Below are 22,134 nucleotides of genomic sequence, written 5' to 3' on the forward strand. Positions count from 1 at the left end.
TTAAACATCTGCTATAGTGGAATTTTTTCCTAACTGCTGTATAGTCCGTTATTGTAAATTCAAATGTTATTAGAAAACGGTCAGACAGAAGAGAGTTGTGAGGAAATATGGTTAAATTATCCGCTTCAATTCCATACGTAAGGACAAGGTCTAACGTGTGACTAAAACAGTGAGTGGGTTTATTTACATTTTGGGAAAAACCAATTGAATCTAATAATGAATTAAACACAGTTACTGTCAGCATCTACATGAATGTTAAAGTCACCCACTATAATGACTTTATCTGTACTAAGCACTAAATCAGATAGAAAATCAGAAAATTCTATCAAAAACTCTGAATAAGGGACTGGAGGACGGTACATGATAACAAATAGTAGTGGTTTTTGAGTTTTTCAGTTTGGGTGTGAAAATGAGTTATAACTATGTTTAGGTCTATGGTTTATTGGTAAACTACAGTGGAAGATTGCTGCTACTCCTCCACCTTAGCCTGTGCATCTAGGAACATGATAATTAATATGACTTGGGGGGGTTGACTCATTTAAACTGACATATTCTTCCTGCTGCAACCAAGTTTCAGTAAGACAAAATAAATCGAATTGATGATCGCTTATTAAGTCATTTACTAACAGAGATTTAGAAGAGAGAGATCTGATATTTAATAATCCACATTTAATAAATTTGGGGTTTTGTTCTGTAAGAGGAGTAATCTTAACTTTTATTAGGTTATTATGATTAAGATAAACAGGTAACAGAGTCCAGATACCATGAGACAGACAAACCAGAAGTCAGGGTGTTGCAAGAATAGCAAGACCGAGGAGAACAGAGGGGAGAGCTGGGTTCAAAAAGGTAGGGGAACAGGTGTAAATAATTGTGAATGGTGAAAAGGGCTACAAAATAAAAGTCCAGAACAGGAAGTGAATATGAAGGACCGGATCAAGACATTCACACATTTTAAATATGGTAAGAAGCAGGAAGTCTGGTGTGTTTTAATAGTTTGTTGCTGTCTTCAGTTTTCTGATCATAATGCAGTGACTTCATCAGAGAAACAACCTCCACATTGAGTAGAACCATCTTTTGAAACATCCTGTGGACATAATTTACTGCATTAGTTTAACATCCCTGAAGCCACAGAAGAAACTGAGAGGGGCAGCTATGAGTTTAACAGCAGCAGTGAATGGATTTGTCCTCCTCCTCCTCCTCTCTCTGTCAGGTACTGTACTTCTACATTTGTGTGATTTGTCTGCAGCTACATCAAGCTGTGACAAACTGTGTGTTCTGATACTTTTTAATTATGACCATCTTAACCCCAGTTCACCATCATATTAAAACCACCAGTTTTTTTAAAGTGTCAGAGCTGAAATGACCAGTTGCTGTTTTGGATTAGTTCAGATTTTTATACTTGGTTTTGTTATTGAGTCATTTGTAATACAGATCTTTTAATGAAGATCTTTTAAAGAGTTGTCAGAGGTACTGGTAGGAGTTTATTTCACCTCTTTGTTTTATCGTTTTCACACTTAGCTAAGTAGCACCTTCACCACAGAGTGAGCAGAGAGGAAACTAACCAAGAAAAGCACATAGTCTGATGATTCATCTTCTTCTTCTTACTCTGCTCAGTAACACTGCAGTAAAGCTCATTTCATCACTTCATTGCACTTTAGACTGGATGTTGTTCAGCATGGATGCACACAAAGTTAAACTACAATCAGCAGGTTTGCATCATCCACTCGTCTTCTGCTCTGGATAGACTTCAGATCAGATCAGATCCAATATTTAAATCAGGATTTTGCTAAGAATGTTTCCACTCTAATTTAATAATGAAATAACAAAATAAAAGTGAAAAGAATAATTTTAAAAAGACTTAAAAAGTCTCTAAACTTAATCAGGCTCAGAGGCCATGACAAAAATGGGCAAAGGACATGATTATCTCTAATTTTAACATTTATTAAACGTGAATCAAATTGTTGGATACGTTAGTCAGTCATGTCAGTAGTGCACATGTGGATGTGTGTAAACATGATGTGGCTGGAAGTTTTGACGTGTATCAGCAAAAACCAAACAGTGGTAACAGACAGAGACAGAGAGAGAGCAGAGCAAACTAAAGACCAGCTCCTTTATGGTCTTCAGAGCTCTGATTCCAGATGCTAGAAGGAGAAAAAACCCACTCCCTGGCCACAGCAAACCAGACAGGGGCCATCACAAGAGGTAAACATGAGAATATAATGTAAAAGTGTTTTGTGAACTGCTGCAACCCTCCTTGATCCCTTAATTTTGGGAGTGTGAGCTGCACTTGGTCAACAAGAACCAGTCATAGTCCAATCACACACACTAACACATTACAAATAAAAGAAATCATAATAAAGAGAAGAATGAAATCGAAATAACATAAATAAAGTCAGTGTTATGTATCTGTGCAAATATTTAGAAAGTCCTGACAGCTTCCACAATATGAACACTAACAAGGTGCTATGTTCAAACAATACAAAACACTGCGATATAATAAAAAAAGAGAATTCAAAAGTTGCAGTGCAGCTTTAACTTAGTCACCAAATATTTATTTCTTTTTTTCCGCGACAACGATTTTTTTCAAAGATAAATGGAAATGGTGCTATGCTCAGTGAAATCTTGTATTTGGTAACAATGGGCCTTATAGAAGCAGAATGTACAAACAAGACAACATAAAACTATAATGTTGCACTAAAATCATGTCCAAAGTCTCTGATAGCTTTCATTTAAAATTGTACATGTCTGGACGTCCTTACGGCAAAGGCATCTATGTTATCATCGAATAATACTGAAAGCTGCATCTGAGGGCTTGGACGGCCTTTACACGAAGACGATATCAATCTGACAAACATAAGATCATCTTTATTGATCCCACTGTGGGGAAATTCACTCGTTAAGCAGCAGGAACCATATAAAGTGTAACAAGCGTTTTTAAAGCATTTACAAAAATGTATTAAAGCATGAAGAAATGGTGCCAGTCGGGGCTGCAAATTATTACTATAATTTACATTTTGTTTTTGAGGGCATGCAGCAGTGCCCCCTCCAGCAGCTGATACTCTAGGCAACCGTCTATATGACCTATGCTATAGTGTAGAACAGTAAAAATACTGCATAGTCAGATTCAGGTTTTATGTCAATGAGAGATAATTACTCTGATAACTGAGGACAATGATGTTTGTCCAAATTAACATTTCTGCTGAGATTAATGGTCATTAGTTGTTATTGTTGGTGCTATGATACAATTTCTCTTAACTGTTTGTTAACTGAGGTCATTGTGATTGTGGTTTCTGCTGTTCTCTGTGTTACAGTGATACAGGGTCAGAATAACTGGGGAGTGACTTACACTGATACTCACATCTGTGTCTTAGAAGGATCAACAGTGGACATAACCTGCACCTACACATACCCATCCAGAATAAATGGAAGAAGTACAACAGTTCAAAAGAAATCATGGTTTACTGAAGAGAAATACAATGCACCTGTAGATCTGAGAACAGACCCAAACTACACAGGTCGAGTGAAATATTACTGTCCTGACAAAGTCTGTACTCTGAGAATAAGAGACGTGAGACAAAGAGACTCAGCTGTTTACAAGTTCAGGTTCATAACAAACCAACCAGGACGTTATACTGGTGAACCTGGAGTCACTTTGTCTGTCACAGGTAAGAATTTATTAAAAATTCTAATTTAGTTCCAAATGTTTAACATATTGTAAATACTGGGGTAAACTTGTGCACATTTTCACGAACGGTGTGTTTATTACATACTCAGATCTCCAGGTGCTGGTGATCACGTCAAGGTTTTCTTCATGGGCAGATGTGACGTGTCAAAGCAGCTGTTTATCTGATCATCTTTCATACATCTGGTACAAGAATGGACAGGAAATTCAGACACAGTCAACATCGTCTTATGGAGATTACTTTACTTCTGCTGACAGCATTTCCTGTGCTGTAAAAGGACATGAGAAGTTCCCCTCTCCTTCAGTGTGTGAGTTTACTAAAACTTTATCACCATCTTGTGGAGTTTTAATCTTACTGAACCTTAACTGCAGGCAACTAAGTGGCATTTGGCAATTCACTGTGTGGAGTTAGTTTATTGTTATTCTCTGTCACCACAAAAGAATAAATCTGTAAAATAAACTGCACAGTTTGAGCAAGATTTCTCTTTGCAGAAATGTGTGGCATCACAAAACCTTTAATCTAACAGTAAAAACCATCAGTGTGCAGAGCGATGCTCAAAGACAGAATCTGACTCATTTGTCTGCTCACCTTTGTTCAGACCTACTGAAATGTAGAACATTTGGACTTTTTATGTCTGTTATGTTAACGTGATGTTTTCCTTTTTGCAGAAATACACATTCAAGTATATTGAAAGATTCAGTGATGCCACATTTTTTATCTTTCAGGTGTTTATGGTGAATCCTGCAACAGAGTGATTTACACTGACAGAAGTCTCTATGCTGTCAAAGGTTCATCAGTAAACATTTCATGTACTTACAATGGTTATAATCATGTTACATCTAAATTCTGGTTCAGTCCTGAACGTAGTCGTCAGTGGCAGAATCTCTCACAGCCTGAGGATCTTAGTAAAGACTCCCAGTATTCAGGTCGTGTTCAGGTCTTTGAAACAGAGACAGGACGCTCCACTCTGAGAATCACTGACCTGAGAGACACAGATTCAGCCCAGTATCACTTCAAATTCATAACACAGAGCTTTGAATGGAGGAGCAGTTTACCTGGAACAACTCTGACTGTCACAGGTGATAACAAAGAAAACAAACACAAAATAAAATGTAAAAAAAAATAGTTGATAGTTGAAAAAGATTAATAGTTACTATAAAATGTTTCCAGTTTCATTTTTTCCAAAGACGCTGTTGTATTACTTTCCTAAAGTTCCCTGTAGCATTTTTACCCAGTTTTTCTGGAAAGTGATTAAACTTTGGCTTCTTCTTCCTCCATTACTGTACATCCAGCTCTGCAGGTGCAGGTGATCAGATCAACAGTCCACCAGTTTTACACCGAGGCTGAGCTGAAGTGTCTCAGCAGTAAGAGTCCAACTGGTCGTCTTACATTTGTTTGGTTTAACAATGGACAGAAAATCTACAAGATGGAAACTGCATCTTATAAAGGCCAGTTTAATCCTGGAGACCACATCTCCTGTGCTTTAAAGGAACATGAGGATTGTCCTTCTCCTCCAGTGTGTGAGTTTACTTCTCTGTATTTCTAACCTAATGTCAAGTTGTAATTCAAAGTAACAAATCTGCAAGTAGTTTTTAATATGGATGTTTTAAAGGGAAAGTTTCCTTAAACACTTTTGTTCAATATTTTCTTTGTATGTTTATTTAGATATTTACAAATTTGCACAACTCATTGACAATCAATGAGCCACAGTTCATCCTGATGTCAGTTTGTTCCAGTTAAATCAATGTCTTCTTAACAGTTTTAACAAAAGCTGATTTTTCCTTCTACAGATCCTCCACAGCTTCCTTCTGTGTCAGTGAGTCCCTCTGCTGAGATAGTGGAGGGTAGTTCAGTGAATCTGACCTGTAGCAGTGATGCTAACCCAGCAGCTAATTATACCTGGTACAAGAACAAAGGAAATCTAAATGTTCAACCTCTCAACAAAGAACTAAAACTTGTCTTCAGCTCCATCCAGTCCTCTGACTCTGGACTATATTACTGTGAAGCTGAGAACGAGCTGGGGAGGAGCAGATCTGAAGACGTCAGTCTTAATGTGAAATGTGAGTAAAACAATTTATTTAAGGAGAAACATACTCACTGTCTTTAGCTCTGCCTGCTGTCAGTTACAAAACCATGTAGAATGTTTCTGATGCTTCTACACTTGTTTTCTTATTTTAACACGTGTAGCAACAGATACATATGTTCTCATTTCTATTAGTTAATTTTATGTCAGTTCTGTACAGTGATTTATCATAACACATATCCTGCAAACAATAACCTGTGATCAAATGTTGCCTCCTCCAGATTCTCCACAGCTTCCCTCTGTGTCAGTGAGTCCCTCTGCTGAGATAGTGGAGGGTAGTTCAGTGACTCTGACCTGTAGCAGTGATGCTAACCCAGCAGCTAATTATACCTGGTACAAGGAGAATGAAGACTCACCAAAAGCTTCAGGACAGATCTTCACCATCACTGACTTCAGACCTGAAAACAGTGGGAATTATTCCTGTGAAGCTCAGAACACAATAGGACGTCAGAACTCCACCTTGTGTTTCATTGCTTTAGCTGGTAGGTTGTGTCCACTGCTTTTTTAGTAGTACTGTTTATTTGTTTACTGCAGCAAAATTCATCAACATATTTAATAAGATGGAACTTGAGGTGACGCAAATGAAAAACAATCCCTTCTACATTTCCTCTGTTTTATTCTATGTGGCTGAGTGAGTATAGACACACCTGACAAAGTGATTATTAATTGAATCAACCTGCTAAAATCCACTGTGTCTTCATTCAGGGAAATCACTTACGATAACGAACATCATCAGGTTGACTCTTGTGGTCCTGATTCCTCTGCTTGTCATGAGTCTGTGGATGAGGTAAATGATACAAATCTGTCACGTTGTCCTTTCTTTTTGTATCTGTTAAATCAGGAAGTATCTTGTTATTTTTAATCCAGGAAGAAGAAAACTCAGAACTTTAAATCTGAACTAAATGAATCTGTGGAGATGATAGAGGTGAGTAGCTCTTTTGACAAATTAATCAGCACATAATGTTTGATTTTTAAAGAAATAGTTGGAACTTTTTGTTCTTCACATAATACAATCTCAGTCTATTAATCTCTCTGTTTATGTTTAATATCATTGAAGTTTTCCACATGACGTGTCTTTATTCTCATCTTTCCTTCTCTCCCCATCAGTCAGATTCCCAACATAATTATCAGATCATCTCAGCTGCAACATCCATCACTGCAGCACAGAGAGATGACACAGAGCAGCACAAAGACCTGGTGTGAAGAACAGTCAGGTTAGAGCCTCCTGCAGGGAAGGAACTAGAAACTCATATTCCCCAAATATATTTGATGTGATTATGTTCAGATGCTGAGTCACCTGGTTGGCAGAAAAAGTAATACAGCCTATTGAAGATATACAAAAATATTGGCTTTACATTCTACTGTTTAAATAAATGTGAAGAATATTGTAGTAGACAAAGCCAATGAAGTCTCCTCCACATACACACCTAAAACTGGAGGTGTTAACCTTCTCAGCATGTACCGTGTGTAATTTAACTGCTACAATCACAGGGAAATATTATTTTATATCTAATCTAGCTTTAATTTACCAGCTATGAAAGCAAAGCAAGTCATAAAATGTCCTTTACTGATCTGTGAGTTCATCTTTATGCTGTCCAGTTAAATTTTGGGGGTCATTTTTAGATGCAGAAGGTTGTCAGGAAGACAGTCAGATAAGTTTGCACAAAAAAAAAAAAAAAATTGTTTTATATTTTATGTTAAATGAGGCAGAGTTTTCGTTCTCTGTTGCTGGAGATTATTCCACAGGGGAAATGACCTCCCTAGTTCAGGGCAGGTGGACGCTTCTTTAAGACACACCGGCAGGCAGATTGTTTGATCTAAACCATGTTAGGGTTCAACAAACAAGTCTACTCTAGTTTTTGTTTGTGCAAAAATAGTATGTGGCTGATGCTGTTGATCCACTTACTTGAAGTAAAATTGGGTGTCTGCTGAGTTGGCAGCCAACCTGGACGCATCTCCTGCTATGAGTGTTTCTACAGTTTGTTGTTGTTGGGTTCCGCTGGTTTGATGTCTGTGTTGTTGGCGGGTCTTCACCTGGACAGGGATCCTGCCTTGCTGGCTTCAGCTGCCTTTGCATGAGCAATAGTGGCTTCTTACCTCCTGGTGATTATGCTGACAGAGCAGATTTTTCCTGTGTTGGCTGGCAGGCTGCTGGTTACACGCAACAACAAAGTCAAGAACCTAAACCAAAGGAAAATATCCCTGAAGAGATGAAAGATGTAAGAAAGATCCAGCTGCAGCAAGCATCTTCTCCTTCCTCTCCCTTATTACTTAAAGATACAATAAAAAAATTAAATCAATAAGCAACAGCTGATTCTATAGGACAGTAGGGACAGAGTGTAACTGTGGAAGTGAGTGTTTCTCTTGTCAGTCCTGTTTTGCAGGTCAAATGGACACTTGGAACATTTCTCAGTTATGAAAAAAAAATTGAGCTGAACAGTCAATAAGAAGTTGGTGAAGATTTTTAGTTGTCCAATTTTTGTTATTCTGATGTTGAATCCTGTCAACTGTATTTGTTTCTTCTTGGTTTGACATGCAGTCATCCAAGCAGCTTCTTTAGTCTGAGGGAAGGTTCTCTAGGGGCCCAGTTATATCCTCCAGGTAGGCTTTGTTTCCTACATGTAAGAAAATACCTGGGTCACCGAGCCAACTTTTCCTCTGACTGAAGAAGCTGCTTCAATAAGTAGTGAAACGTTTCCAAACAAGAAGAAAGTAGAAACTCCTTGACATGACTGGATTTCAAGTTTTGGGTCAGGTTTCTGATACTGCTGCCAGTTTGGACCAGTTCTTGAATGTCCCTGAAAACGTGGACATCATTTTAGATGATTAGATGCCCGAGGTTCACCACCAGTCGGTTCATGTTTCTAATCGATTTTCCCCACTCAGCGACACACCCGCTGAGAAACCAACTCTGGTAATTGGCAGCTCCATAGTCAGAAAGGTGAAGTTAGAGACTCCAGCGGCCCTAGTCAAATGTCTTCCTGGGGCCAGAGCGGGCGACGTTGAATCATATTTGAAACTCCTGGCTAAGGATAAACGTAAATACAGTAATATTATTATTCACGTGGGAGTTAATGACGCCCGATTACGTAAATCGGAGGTCACTAAAATGAATGTTGAATCGGTGTGTAACTTTGCAAAAACAATGTCGGACTCCGTAATTTTCTCTGGTCCCCTGCCAAATCTGACCAGTGACGACATGTACACCCGCATGTCGTCATTCAACCGCTGGCTGTCTAGGTGGTGTCCAGCAAACGATGTGGGCTACATAGACAATTGGAAACGTTTTTGGGGAAAACCTAGGCTGATTAGGAGAGATGGCATCCATCCTATTTTAGATGGTGCAGCTTTCTTATCCAGAAATATGGCTGGTTTTATTAAACAACCAAAAGTATGACAATCCAGAGTTGAGCCTAGGATGCAGAGATCCAGTCCTACACGCCTCTCTGCAGTGTCCTTAAAACCGTCACCCCCCCACAACTCCAACATACCTATAGAGACTGTGTCTGTTCCCCGACCTAAATTACATAAAGTAAATATGACAACAAGAGGAGTTAATCATAATAACCTAATAAAAGTTAAGACTACTCCTCTTACAGAACAAAACCCCAAAACTATTAAATGTGGATTATTAAATATCAGATCTCTCTCTTCTAAATCTCTGTTAGTAAATGACTTAATAAGCGATCATCAATTCGATTTATTTTGTCTCACTGAAACTTGGTTGCAGCAGGAAGAATATGTCAGTTTAAATGAGTCAACCCCCCCAAGTCATATTAAATATCATGTTCCTAGAAGCACAGGCCGAGGTGGAGGAGTAGCAGCAATCTTCCATTCTAGCTTATCAATAATTCCTAGACCTAAACATAGTTATAACTCATTTGAAAGCCTTACTCTTAGCCTTTCACACCCAAACTGGAAAACTCAAAAACCACTACTATTTGTTATCATGTACCGTCCTCCAGTCCCTTATTCAGAGTTTTTGATTGAATTTTCTGATTTTCTATCTGATTTAGTGCTTAGTACAGATAAAGTCATTATAGTGGGTAATTTTAACATTCATGTAGATGCTGACGGTAACTGCCTGAGCACTGCGTTTAATTCATTATTAGGTTCAATTGGTTTTTCCCAAAATGTAAATAAACCCACTCACTGTTTTAGTCAAACCTTAGACCTTGTCCTTACATATGGGATTGAAGTGGATAATTTAAGAATATTTCCTCACAACTCTCTTCTGTCTGACCGTTTTCTAATAACATTTGAATTTACAATAACGGACTATACAGCAGTTAGGAAAAAATTCCACTATAGCAGATGTTTAAGTGAAAAAGCTGTCAACAAATTTAAAGAAATTATTTCTCCATCATTTGCTTCACCATATGTTAATACAATGGAAAGTAGTCTCCTTAATGTTACTCCTGCACAAGTAGATTATCTTGTTGACAATTCTGCAGCCTCACTACGTACAATACTCGATAGTGTTGCCCCTCTGAAAAAGAAGGCAGTAAACCAGAAGAGGCATCTCCATGGTATAGTTCACAAACACGCAACTTAAAACAGGAAACACGAAAGTTAGAAAGGAAGTGGCGTTCCAGAAAGTTAGAAGAATCTCATTTAGCCTGGAAAAATAGTTTAAAAACGTACAAAAAAGCTCTCAGTGATGCCAGAACAGCATATTATTCATCATTAATAGAAGAAAACAAGAACAACCCCCGGTTTCTGTTCAGCACTGTAGCCAGGCTGACTAAGAGCCATAGTTCTGTTGAGACTACTATTCCCTTAACTCTGAGCAGCAATGACTTCATGACCTTCTTTATGAATATAATTGTAGCTATTAGAGAAAGTATTCACCAGATCCTCCCCCCAAAAATTACAGATAGATCTTCATGTACAGCAGTGCTAGAATCATGGATAAGGCCCCAATCCCTGTTAGACTGCTTTTTACCCATAGATCTCTCTGAGCTAACTTCAATTATTACCTCATCTAAACCAACAACCTGTCTGCTAGACCCTATTCCAACTAAGCTGCTCAAGGAAGCTTTACCCTTAATAGATATGTTCATATTAGATATCATCAATCTATCTTTAGAAACAGGCTATGTACCACAGGCCTATAAGGTAGCTGTAATTAAACCACTACTTAAAAAACCCTGTCTTGACCCAGGTGTTTTAGCCAATTACAGACCAATATCTAATCTCCCCTTTATTTCTAAAATAATTGAAAAAGTAGTTGCAAAACAATTATGTGATCACCTTCATAGGAATAATTTGTATGAAGACTTTCAGTCAGGATTTAGAGTTCATCATAGTACAGAAACAGCACTGGTAAAAGTCACCAACGATCTTCTCATGGCCTCAGATAATGGACTCATCTCTATACTTGTTCTGTTAGATCTTAGTGCCGCATTTGATACCATTGATCATAACATTTTATTACAGAGACTGGAACATGAAATTGGAATTACAGGAACTGCACTAGGTTGGTTTAAATCTTATCTGTCTGATAGATTTCAATTTGTTCATGTTAATGATGAATCCTCCATGCACACAAAGGTTAGCTATGGAGTTCCACAAGGCTCTGTGTTAGGACCAATACTTTTTACTTTATATATGTCTCCTTTAGGCAACATTATTAGAAAACACTCCATAAATTTCCACTGTTATGCTGATGATACCCAGCTATATTTATCTATGGAACCAGATGAAGATAATCAGTTAATAAAGCTCCAAGCCTACAAGACATAAAGGCCTGGATGTCCCACATTTTTTTTTACTTTTAAACTCAGACAAAACTGAAGTCATAGTATTTGGGCCCAAAAATCTCAGAGATATGATGTCCAACCATATTGTTACCCTAGATGGCATAAGTCTGGCCTCCAGTACTACTGCAAGGAACCTTTGAGTTATTTTTGATCAGGATCTGTCCTTTAAGTCACATATAAAACAAATCTCTAGAACAGCCTTCTTCCACCTACGGAACATTGCCAAAATTAGGAGCATACTGTCTCAAAGTGATGCCGAAAAACTGGTCCATGCATTTGTTACTTCTAGGTTGGACTACTGTAATTCCCTACTTTCCGGATGCCCCAGTAACTCCCTAAAGAGCCTGCAATTAATCCAAAATGCTGCAGCAAGAGTGCTGACTGGAACTAGCAAGAGAGATCATATTTCACCTTCACTAGCTTCTCTCCATTGGCTTCCCATTAAATTTAGAATAGAATTTAAAACCCTGCTTCTTACATATAAAGCTCTGAATGGTCAGGCTCCATCATATATAGAAGATCTCATAGCACCATATCATCCCAGTAGACCACTTCGCTCTCAGAATGCAGGCCTACTTGTGGTTCCCAGAATTTCCAAAAGTAGAATGGGAGGTAGAGCCTTTAGCTATCAAGCTCCTCTCTTGTGGAACCAGCTCCCAGTTCAGATTCGGGAAGCAGACACCCTCTCTACTTTTAAGTCTAGGCTTAAAACCTTCCTTTTTAATAAAGCATATAGTTAGTTATAGTTATGCTGCCATAGGCTTAGACTGCTGGGGGACCCACCCCCTAATGCACTGAGCTGCTTCCTCCTCTTGACCATCTCTCCTCTCCTCTCACCCCGCAATTGTCACCACTGTATGTCATTAACTCTGTGTGTTCTCTCCTGTAGTTGTCTTTGTCCTCCTCTGTCCCCCTCTCTCTGTCCCTTTCTGCAGGTGTCCCCCGGCTTTGAAGCTGTGTGTCTTCCAGCGTGCAGCTACTGGTCCTACCAATTTGCCCGATGTTTTGTTGTTGCTTTTTGTTGCTCTGTTCTTTTCTCTCTCCCCTTTCCACTCACCCCAACCGGTCGAGGCAGATGGCCGTCCACCCTGAGCCTGGTTCTGCTGGAGGTTTCTTCCGTTAAAGGGAGTTTTCCCTCTCCACTGTTGCCTATGGCTTGCTCCAGGGGAAATTGTTGGGTTCTCTTTATATATCTTTATAATCTTGACTTTATTCTGTAAAGTGCCCTGAGATGACTTTGTTGTGAATTGGCGCTATATAAATAAAGTTGAATTGAGTTGAATTGAACTTTAGTCCATAAGTTTTAACTGCTCATTGCAAACAGTCCTATGTCTGCGGTCTGACTACAGCATCTCTATGCCACTCAGACTGATGATTAATGCCCTTAAGGACCATCACCTCCTCATTGGCCCTGGTAGATTTGGATTGGGATGTCTCTTCACTGAGAGTCTTAAACATTTCTCTGCACGTATGGAATATCTAGCAAGTAGATAGAGAGCAAACTGGTTATATTGTAACTGTGGTTGTGTGAAGAGAGTCTCTCTCCAGTTCTTAGATCGCTGGAAACAGGTTTCAATCACTGCTCAACTGCAGAGGTGTGGACGGGCGAGACGCTGTGTCTTAAAGAAGTATCCACATGCCCTGACATCAGGACGTAATGTCCCACACATGGAATATGTAACGTGTAGAGAGAAAATCACTTCACTCAGAAAACCACAGTTTCAACGTTCTTCTGTTTCACACAGTTTGTGTTTTCTTTTTCACATGTTGGAGAATTTATTTCCTGTGTTTTTATCCTAATTTAAATTTCTGCATTGCTCAGTGAAACAAATCCAGTTTCATGTTCTCTACTAACTAGTTCAAACTGAACATTAATCCACATGGTTTGCTACAGTAACTGTGTTGTTGTGGGTTTGGCTGTTTGTGTGTCAGTCAAAAAACTGTTAAGGTGGCAAAGTGTAGAAGAGGTTAAATGAATAAACAACAGGCAGTTTAATTGTAACAGAGCCCATAACTGTTTCCTCATTCTCTGTTTTCTATAAAGACAGAATGATGAACTGTGTTCTGCATTCTTTTCTTTCTGATCATACATGTCTTCACCATGTTTTTGTATCTCTTATTTTTTGACAGTTTTTAGCTGTTTGTTTTTCTTTGTGAGCCAAGTACCAACTGTCAGTATTTTTGCTCTTTTTGGAAATAAATTTGACTTTGTTTCTCACTCAGTTAAGTAACTTGGGTTGTTTCCTTTTTTGCTTTAATAACTTGCCATAATAACTAAACTTCTATACTGAGTCACTAATTATAACTTTACTATATATTAACCAAGTTCATTAAAAATAATGTTTTTAAATTTGCTTCTAACTACATGCTTTTTTTCTTACCATTTAATTGCACCCAGTGTTAATCATTTTATTTATCATTTTCATAAAATCTTTGTGTATTTTGCATTGTAATTATTTTTCATTTTCTGTTAACTTAATGTGTCTAACAAGTTTGAATTTAACAGGCCACATAACAACATTATCAAACCCTCTTAAATGAAGATGTTCAGACTTTTGCAGGCAGATCATTACTTTTTGGATTTGTTGCTATGTGCTGCCACCTGGTTCATCATGCTGCTAAATCAGCTAAATGAGAAGTAAGTTGTGCGTATCTTTAACAACATGACTTCTACTCTGTAGAAAAAGTTGTGTAACTCTTGATTTAGTTTTTCTGCACTTTACTTATTGTTCCTACAAATATGTTATGACTCTGTAGTTATAGACACAACGTGAGCAGCTATGAGTTTCACAGCAGTACTGAGTGGATTTATTGTGTTTCTTGCTGTCCCAGGTACAGGAGTGTACATTGTAGATATTGTAAGATTTTTACACTCGGAGCAGCCAAAAATCAGGTTATAATGTAAAAACGTGATTAATTTATTCTCACACAGGATGTAGATTTGTTCAGTAAAGTGATTCATTGGGATCCAGAGCCTGTGCCTAAAATTCAGACATCAGAATTTCCTCTCTTTCCTTACAGATCACTTTGTTTGCTGTTTATCTGTGTAAAGTCTGTGTATCTTGACAGATGCACAAAACGTGTTTGAACAAAAGCCTGCTGAGCTCTGCCTGGTGCTCTTTAGTAGTTTAACACTTGGGAGTCTGCGTTGGTGTTAGGCTCCAAGACTCTAGAGTAGATTGGTGGACACACTAATGGTTTACTAGTGGATTATCTTAAACTGAACCTAAACTTTAACCATTCACGTCTTTTCTTCACTGTGAAGTAAATGATTAAATGAAGAATCTCTCAGTTACTACTATTGTCATTTAATATGTGCTATATGACAACCACAGACTTCTAAGAGCTGATCGAACAGGGAAACTTTTATCAGTCAGTGTGAAGGACTCCTCATTTTCATCCCGCACCCTCCTCATCTTCAGTTTGTGTGGACTCAAATTTTAACGTAGAGTGTGTAGAATTCTGCAAAACGTGGTTTAAATAACATAGTTAGGGGGCCTGCTGGATCAGTGGTAGAGCATTGGTTTGGGATGCAGAAGGCCACGTGTTCAAATCCCACATCACCAGGTGCCCTGATTATTTAGGTCGTGTGGATTATCACTATGAAAACAATAAATGCTCTCTGACAATCAGAAACCTGAGACTCAGTGACTCAGCTGAGTACAAGTTCAGGTTTATAACAAAAATAGAACATGGAACATATGTTGGTTTACCTGGAGTCACTTTGTCTGTCACAGGTTACAGTTTCCTTATGATTTATATTTATTTAGTTTAGTGTTTAACATTTTCTAACTGCTTTACATGTTAAAAGTTCAGTTTAAAATGAACACTTTTCTTCCTTATACAGATCTCCAGGTCCAGGTGAGAGGACCTGTCGTCAGTTTTCTAACTCAGTAGAGCTGAAAGTGTCAGAGCAGTTGTCTTCTACCTGATCATCCTACTTACATCTGGAACAAGAATGAACAGATTCAGACAGAAACACAGAGTTTTTAGAGAAACTACTTCCTACAAACAGTGATTCCTGTGCTGTAACAGGACATGAGACTTGTTTTTGTCCTCCTAATTCTCTAGCATCCCTTCAAATGGCTGTTTTTAGGGTTATGGTAGGGTCACAAATAAAGTTAGGGGGTTTGACATTTACCGTAGTTGTGATAAGTGTAAAGGGCAGAGACTCACATTAAGTCAAGGTTCCTATTGATGATAAAGGAACATGTTTATTAACAGAATGTGCTATAAAAAATTGACAACAATTAGAACAAATATTTAAATATTTAGCTCTTCTACTATAAACTTCTGCTTTACTACTATAAATATGTACTGTAATTGGAAAAAGCAGAAAACATTAAAAACAAGTTGTAGTCATCAGAGTATATCACAGATATTTGCAGAACCTTGGACAGCTCCAAGATCAGAACTCTGGACAGAGACAGTCAAACATAATGAAGAAAGCTTTAAATCTGGGTGGTTTTACTTTCTGTAATTCTTCTTGTATAAATGACTCACTGTAGGATAGAAACTGTTTAGAAAATAAAAAATAACTGTCATTATACTCTTAAATACTGCATGTTTCTCCTCCAGATGCTCCAAAGTGTCACTGAGTCCATCCATGGAAATTGACGAGGGCAGTTCATTGACTGTGACTTGTAGCAGTGATGCTAACCCAGCAGCTAAATACACCTGGTTGCATGTTGGTTTGGATTATGGGAAATGATGTGATTAAAGTTTGACCTCAGGGATTAGATGTTATGATGTTACATTGTTGCAGCTCTAATCTGTCGTTCTCTGCTTTTCATATATCACCATGTTGTCCCTCTGTTTGACTTCAGATCCTGATGCTTCCCATTCCCTTGGCCAGTCCCTGCTCACCTGTTCTGATCCTCATTAATCCAGCATTTATAAATGCTCTTATCATTACTCAGTGCTGTTTTGTCTCCTGGGAACAGTTCTCCCTGCCTTGTAACTGAAATCTGACATGTTTAGGTTTTTGAAGCTGTCCCACTGAGTTGGTGACTGTCTTTCTATTTCAGTTTTTACACTGGGCCTGCTCTACTCTCTGTGCTCTTCTTTGCTTAAGAAATAAAAGCTACAATCGTACCTTCCTGCCTCGCAGTCTGTGTTTGAGTCCATCTCCCTTGTTGTGACATTGGAGATCAGGATTTCTCAGTTTCTGTTGCTTCAGTTTTAATCATTTGTCAAAATATGTTTATTGTGAATCCCCCCGTCTTCAATGAAGTGCAACACTGGATGAAGTAAGTAACATTTAAACTTTTATGCAGAAACCATCTTTAATGACCCACAGTACATGTTTAAAATTTTGTTGCCAAAAGTACAACTCGAACTATGAGGCATCAGAGTGTAAAATCCATATGTACTGTCAATTTATAATCCATATTTACATATAGAGATAAGTAACAGAAGGACACTTAAACATGTTTAAAACATAATTTAATAATGTCTGTAAAGAAAATGCATGCAGACATTGTTTACTTTTACTAGTCATGTGATTGTCATTGTGGCAATTATTTAAAATATATGTTTAATGTATTTAGTTCATTCTGTCAGTTCTGTCTACTTCCTGTTTGGGAGTGACGCTGTGAACCCGAGGCTCTAATTGGCAGCTTCAGGTTTTTGCACGAGGTGCAGAGAGCAGCTTCTAGAGCCAATGGACATGGTTTTAATCTTCGTGACCTCCTGTGGTTGGACGGTTGTCTGCTACAGCAGGTGAAGGTGCGGTGTTGTGGTTGATTCTCCAACACACAGTCTCATTTATTGACTTATTTTATCTTTACATGCATAAATTACAAATTGTCCTAAATATCAAGTAGTGACACTAATTTTACCTCTAAAACCTAAAGAATGAAACATCTGGGGTTAATTCCTAACAGTTAATGAAAATTGTTCCAGTTCTAAAATATTAAAAGGACCAAAAGTAGATTCACTTATTTATGGTCAAATGTAGTTTTGCTGTCTTCTAGTAGTGAAGCTTGTTCCACACTTTCGTGATTGCTTCGGCTTTTGATTAGAACATGTTTGGTACGTGTTGATTCACACTAAGAGGATTTTCAGTGCTCTGCATTTCCAGTTGGACTTGGGAACATGAGCAAGAGACAGAGGTGAAAACACCCCAGTGAGGGCAGCTCACCTACAGCATGTGATTCCAAAGGCAGCGTAAAAAGGAAAATTAAAATGAGTAACTAACTATGCTGCATTCATTTTTCTTCTCACGTTTCAGTGTATTAACTTGGCTTTCAATTGTTAAATGATGCAAACTTTCTCATCTGCCCTGATAAAGCTGGCAACTCACTTTTATTCAGACACTGAACTGTTTCTAAACCCAAAAAGTAGATTTGCAGAGATGTTTTATCACTTCCTGTATTTTTTCCTGTTTTGCAGTATTTGCATAAAGAAACATTTTAGTTGTTGTTGTTTTTTAATTTGAGCTATAAATGTTATTTTTGTGTCATAATATTTACCTTATTTTTTCTAGTCAAGCAAATGAATAATGTGAAGGAAAAAAAAATTGACATCCTGATCTCTATCTTCTACTAACTAGTGACAGAGGAAAGACATATTTACCGTTTATTAATGTAATGTGAGTAGAGTTGTCTCTTGATGTGACTGATGAACTTCCTGTCTATAACTTGTTCTGTTGTCTTTAGTCACACAGACACATCAGCAGAGCAGCTATGAGTTTAATCGCAGCAGTGAATGGACTTGTCGTCTTCTTTCTCCCCGTGTCAGGTGCTGTACGTTTACATTTACACATCAGTTTGCTGAGCTGGATTTTAAAATTAGTGAGGGAGAAGTGTGTGAATGTCAAACTCCCTGAAAAGGTATGAATGATTGAATTTATAATACAGACACTGTAAATATGCAACATGTTAGGATTTTGATTTGATTTGTTTCATCATTAACACAGTATTAAATCAAACTAGCCGTGTTGTAGTCTGTTTTTCTGACCTTAGTGTGATGTTAGTTAACTCTTTATAGTAAAGATCATCTGTGACATGTTTCTGATGATCAGATGATGCATGATAAATCAGAGGTGGGAGTCACCTGATTGGAAAAAACTATACATAAGTAATAGTTTTATATGTTGTTAAAAAAACAGCCTGATAGCATCTGGTAGACAAAGCCCCCTATACACTTGAAACAGGACGTAAACATTTACAGCATGTACAGTGTGTAATTTAACTAGCATAATCACATGACAGTATTTTTATATACACAGAATCTAGATTTAAATGACCAATTGTGAAAGACAATCAAATTGGAAAATGTTCTTTACTGATCTTTAAGTGGTCCAGTTCAATTTTGGGGGTCACTTCATTCCAAATAGCTTGAGGCACAAAATATGAAGCCTAAACCTGAATAATTGGGAATTTTTTCTTCAAGCTGCTTTTACTATTAACTTGATTTATGTATTATATTTGTGACAATTGGTCTTGGGTGTTAGGACTCTGCCTGGTTTCTACAGTGTCTTTATATTTTTATATGCTCAACTTGAACTAACACTGTAAAATGAACAAACTGTGTAACACCTATCATTTATACAGTGCATGCAGAAAGTATTCCCAGCACTTAACTTGTTTCACATTTTATTATGTTCCAAAATGGATTAAATTCATTATTATCCTCCAAATTCTACAAACGAATCCCCATAATGGCAACGAGAAATTTGTTTAAAATCTTGCTAATTTAAAAAAATGTTTTTTTTTGAATAAACCACATGTAAGTATTCACATATTTGCTTAATACTTTGTTCAAGCACCTTCAGCACCAATTACAGCCTCAAGTATTTGTGAGTATGATGATACAAGCTTGAAACCAATTTTTGGGCAGTTTCTCACATTCTTTATTGCAGTACCTCTCATGCTCCATCAGGTCACAGTCAATGAACAGCCCTCAGCGTTGGTGCACAGCCATATTCAGATCTCTCAGATGTTCAATTGGGTCGGGTTCAAGCTCTTTCAGAGAGGCCATCAGGTTCTTGCACATCTCCCTGACTAAGGCCCTTGTCTCTCAACCACTCAGTTTGGCCGACTGTTCGCTCTAGGAAAAGTCCTGCTGGTTCCAAACTTCTATTTACAGATGATGGAGGCCACTGTGCTCATTGGGAGCTTTAATGCTGCAGACATTTTTCTGTACCCTTCCCCAGAGCTGTGATACCATCCTGTCTAAGAGGTCTACAAACAGTTCCTTGGACATCATTGCTTGGTTTGTGCTCTGACAACTGTGGGACCTTATATAGACAAGTGTATGCTTTTCCAGATCATGTCAGATCTACTGAATTTCCCACAAGTGGACTCAAGTTGTAGAAACATCTCAAGGATGATCAGTGGAAACAGGAAGTACCACAGCTCAATTTTGAGTGTCATACCAAAGCCTGTGAATAAAGAAATGTACATGTGATTTCTTAGTTTTAATAAATTTGCAAAGATTTCAAGCAAACTTCTTTTACGTTGTCATTATAGGGTGTTGTTTGTAGAATTTAGAGGGAAATAATGAATTTAATCCATTTTTGAATAAGGCTGTAACATAACAAAATGGAAAAAAGTTAAGCACTGTTGATACTTTTTGGATGCACTGTACCTGCCCTGTTAAACTTAGCAATGCTGTTAAAATATAAGAGATGATTAGTTTTCCCTTTTCTCTGTGTTTGTTACTTCTCTGTATTTCTAACCTAATGTCAAGTTGTAATTCAAAGTAACAAAGCAGCAAATAGTTTTTCAGATCCTCCAAAGCTTCCCTCTGTGTCAGTGAGTCCCTCTGCTGAGATAGTGGAGGGTAGTTCAGTGACTCTGACCTGTAGCAGTGATGCTAACCCAGCAGCTAATTATACCTGGTACAAGGAGAATGAAGACTCACCAAAAGCTTCAGGACAGATCTTCACCATCACTGACATCAGACCTGAACACAGTGGGAATTATTCCTGTGAAGCCCAGAACACAAGAGGACGTCATCACTCCATCTTATATCTAACTGTTGTTGCAGGTAAATTATTACATTTTGTTCTGGAAACTGCACCATATTTCACTACTGATCTAAATCAGAGGCACTTATGACATGTTTGGCTTAGAAATGCCTCATTTTAAATGTTACTCTCACCTAAAATGAATTTTAATTATATGGTTTTATAGAATCAACCCTCTCATAATGTTTCTAATGTACCATGATCTTATAATTGTATTTGGGATATGATGATACTAATTGCAATATTTCTTAAGATCGTGTAAAGATATTTTTAAAGATTGTTCAGAATCAGGAGACGGGAAACTAGAGAAGATCCTGCTCCAAAAGTCAATAATTCCATGTGGACTGCATAATGGTTTACAAAACTATTATTTATTTAAATTTTTATTATTATAATTATTTACTGATCTGAAAGAACATAAATATTTCAGTGTGGTGACAAATCACATCATAACCAAACAGCCTGGGATCGATAAAAGAACTGTTTTCTAAGTGTCTCGTTCCATTGTTCTCTGTTGGGAGGTGTATGATCCTTAACCTCTTATTCATATTCTCTGCCTTCTCTGTCCAGAATGTGAACGTTGCTGTATTCAAAGATAGAATCCTCACTATTGAAGTATCTAGGAAACACAAACTAGGAGTCATCAGGACTCTGCAGCACAGGGCAGAAAACAACCCAACCTCCATGGAACCAAAAAAGAGAGAAACCTGAGGACAAGTTTGGGTCCATGAGGGAAACTCGTGTTCTACTGTAGTTTCCAATCACTGCCACTAGATGACAGTAGAGACTCATTTTCCTGATAAGAGACAGTTGATACACCTGTGATGAAAATGATAAAAACTAAGAGATAAAGAAGTGAAGACATATTGTATAATCAGAAAGAAAACAGTATACAGTTTAAACTGGGAGTCAATTTTATTTCCTTACTTGTTCATGAAAATAATTTATTTTCTTTATTCTTCAATAAGTTATCTAATAATAACTTACTGTGTCAATGCTTATATATTTACTGTGATAAGCAAAACTAATCATTTAAAATTAGCTTCTAAATACATACTTTCTATTTTTACTATTTTTGTTGCACCCCAGTATTAATTATTGTATGATATATTGTTTGTGTATTTAATCTTCGCATTTGTTGCATCATTGTTTACATGTGTTATGGTTAAGTTGCTTATTGTATCACTGTATTCTACCCACACTTAACTGAAATTGTCTTATGAATTGTCTCTTGTGTTTGTGGGATGTTGTAATGTAAAAGGTTTGATACCAACAGGCCACATGACCACATTATCACAACCTCTACAAAGAAGAAGTTCATATTTTTGCAGGCAGATATTTACTTCCTGAGTTTCCCTGGTCCACAGCCATTTGGCCTCTCGTGCATGTAAATAAGGTAATGAGGTAAAAAGGAAGTTAATAATTTCACCTCCATTTGTAAAAGGTATAAAAATGACATACCAGTTTCTGTTTTAGTTATTTAGTAAATGCTATACAGCAATCATGAATATTTAGAACTAGTCCAAGATCTACAGTAATTGTATGTATAGAAGCACACACCACATAACAGCTAAAAAGTTACTTCTTCATTTTCTGGCTCCTCCACTGGCCCCTGACGCATCTGATACATAT

At 37.5% G+C, this 22,134-nt stretch overlaps 1 protein-coding gene across 1 annotated transcript in view; it reads left to right on the forward strand.

The window, feature by feature from the left end:
• The first annotated feature begins 960 nt into the window (after positions 1-960).
• Positions 961-22,134, forward strand: part of LOC137124630 (sialoadhesin-like) — a 31,588-nt gene continuing 10,414 nt past the window's right edge. The window contains exons 1-8 of the mRNA XM_067499733.1: positions 961-1,215; positions 3,272-3,665; positions 3,775-3,990; positions 5,474-5,743; positions 5,988-6,273; positions 6,874-6,975; positions 16,107-16,208; positions 20,236-20,380. Coding sequence (XP_067355834.1) covers positions 1,153-1,215; positions 3,272-3,665; positions 3,775-3,990; positions 5,474-5,743; positions 5,988-6,273; positions 6,874-6,975; positions 16,107-16,208; positions 20,236-20,380 — 1,578 coding nt within the window. The 5' untranslated portion in view covers positions 961-1,152. The remainder of the gene's footprint in view (positions 1,216-3,271; positions 3,666-3,774; positions 3,991-5,473; positions 5,744-5,987; positions 6,274-6,873; positions 6,976-16,106; positions 16,209-20,235; positions 20,381-22,134) is intronic.

This window comes from Channa argus, chromosome 3 (assembly GCF_033026475.1).
Source record: "Channa argus isolate prfri chromosome 3, Channa argus male v1.0, whole genome shotgun sequence".
Lineage (NCBI taxonomy): Eukaryota > Metazoa > Chordata > Actinopteri > Anabantiformes > Channidae > Channa > Channa argus.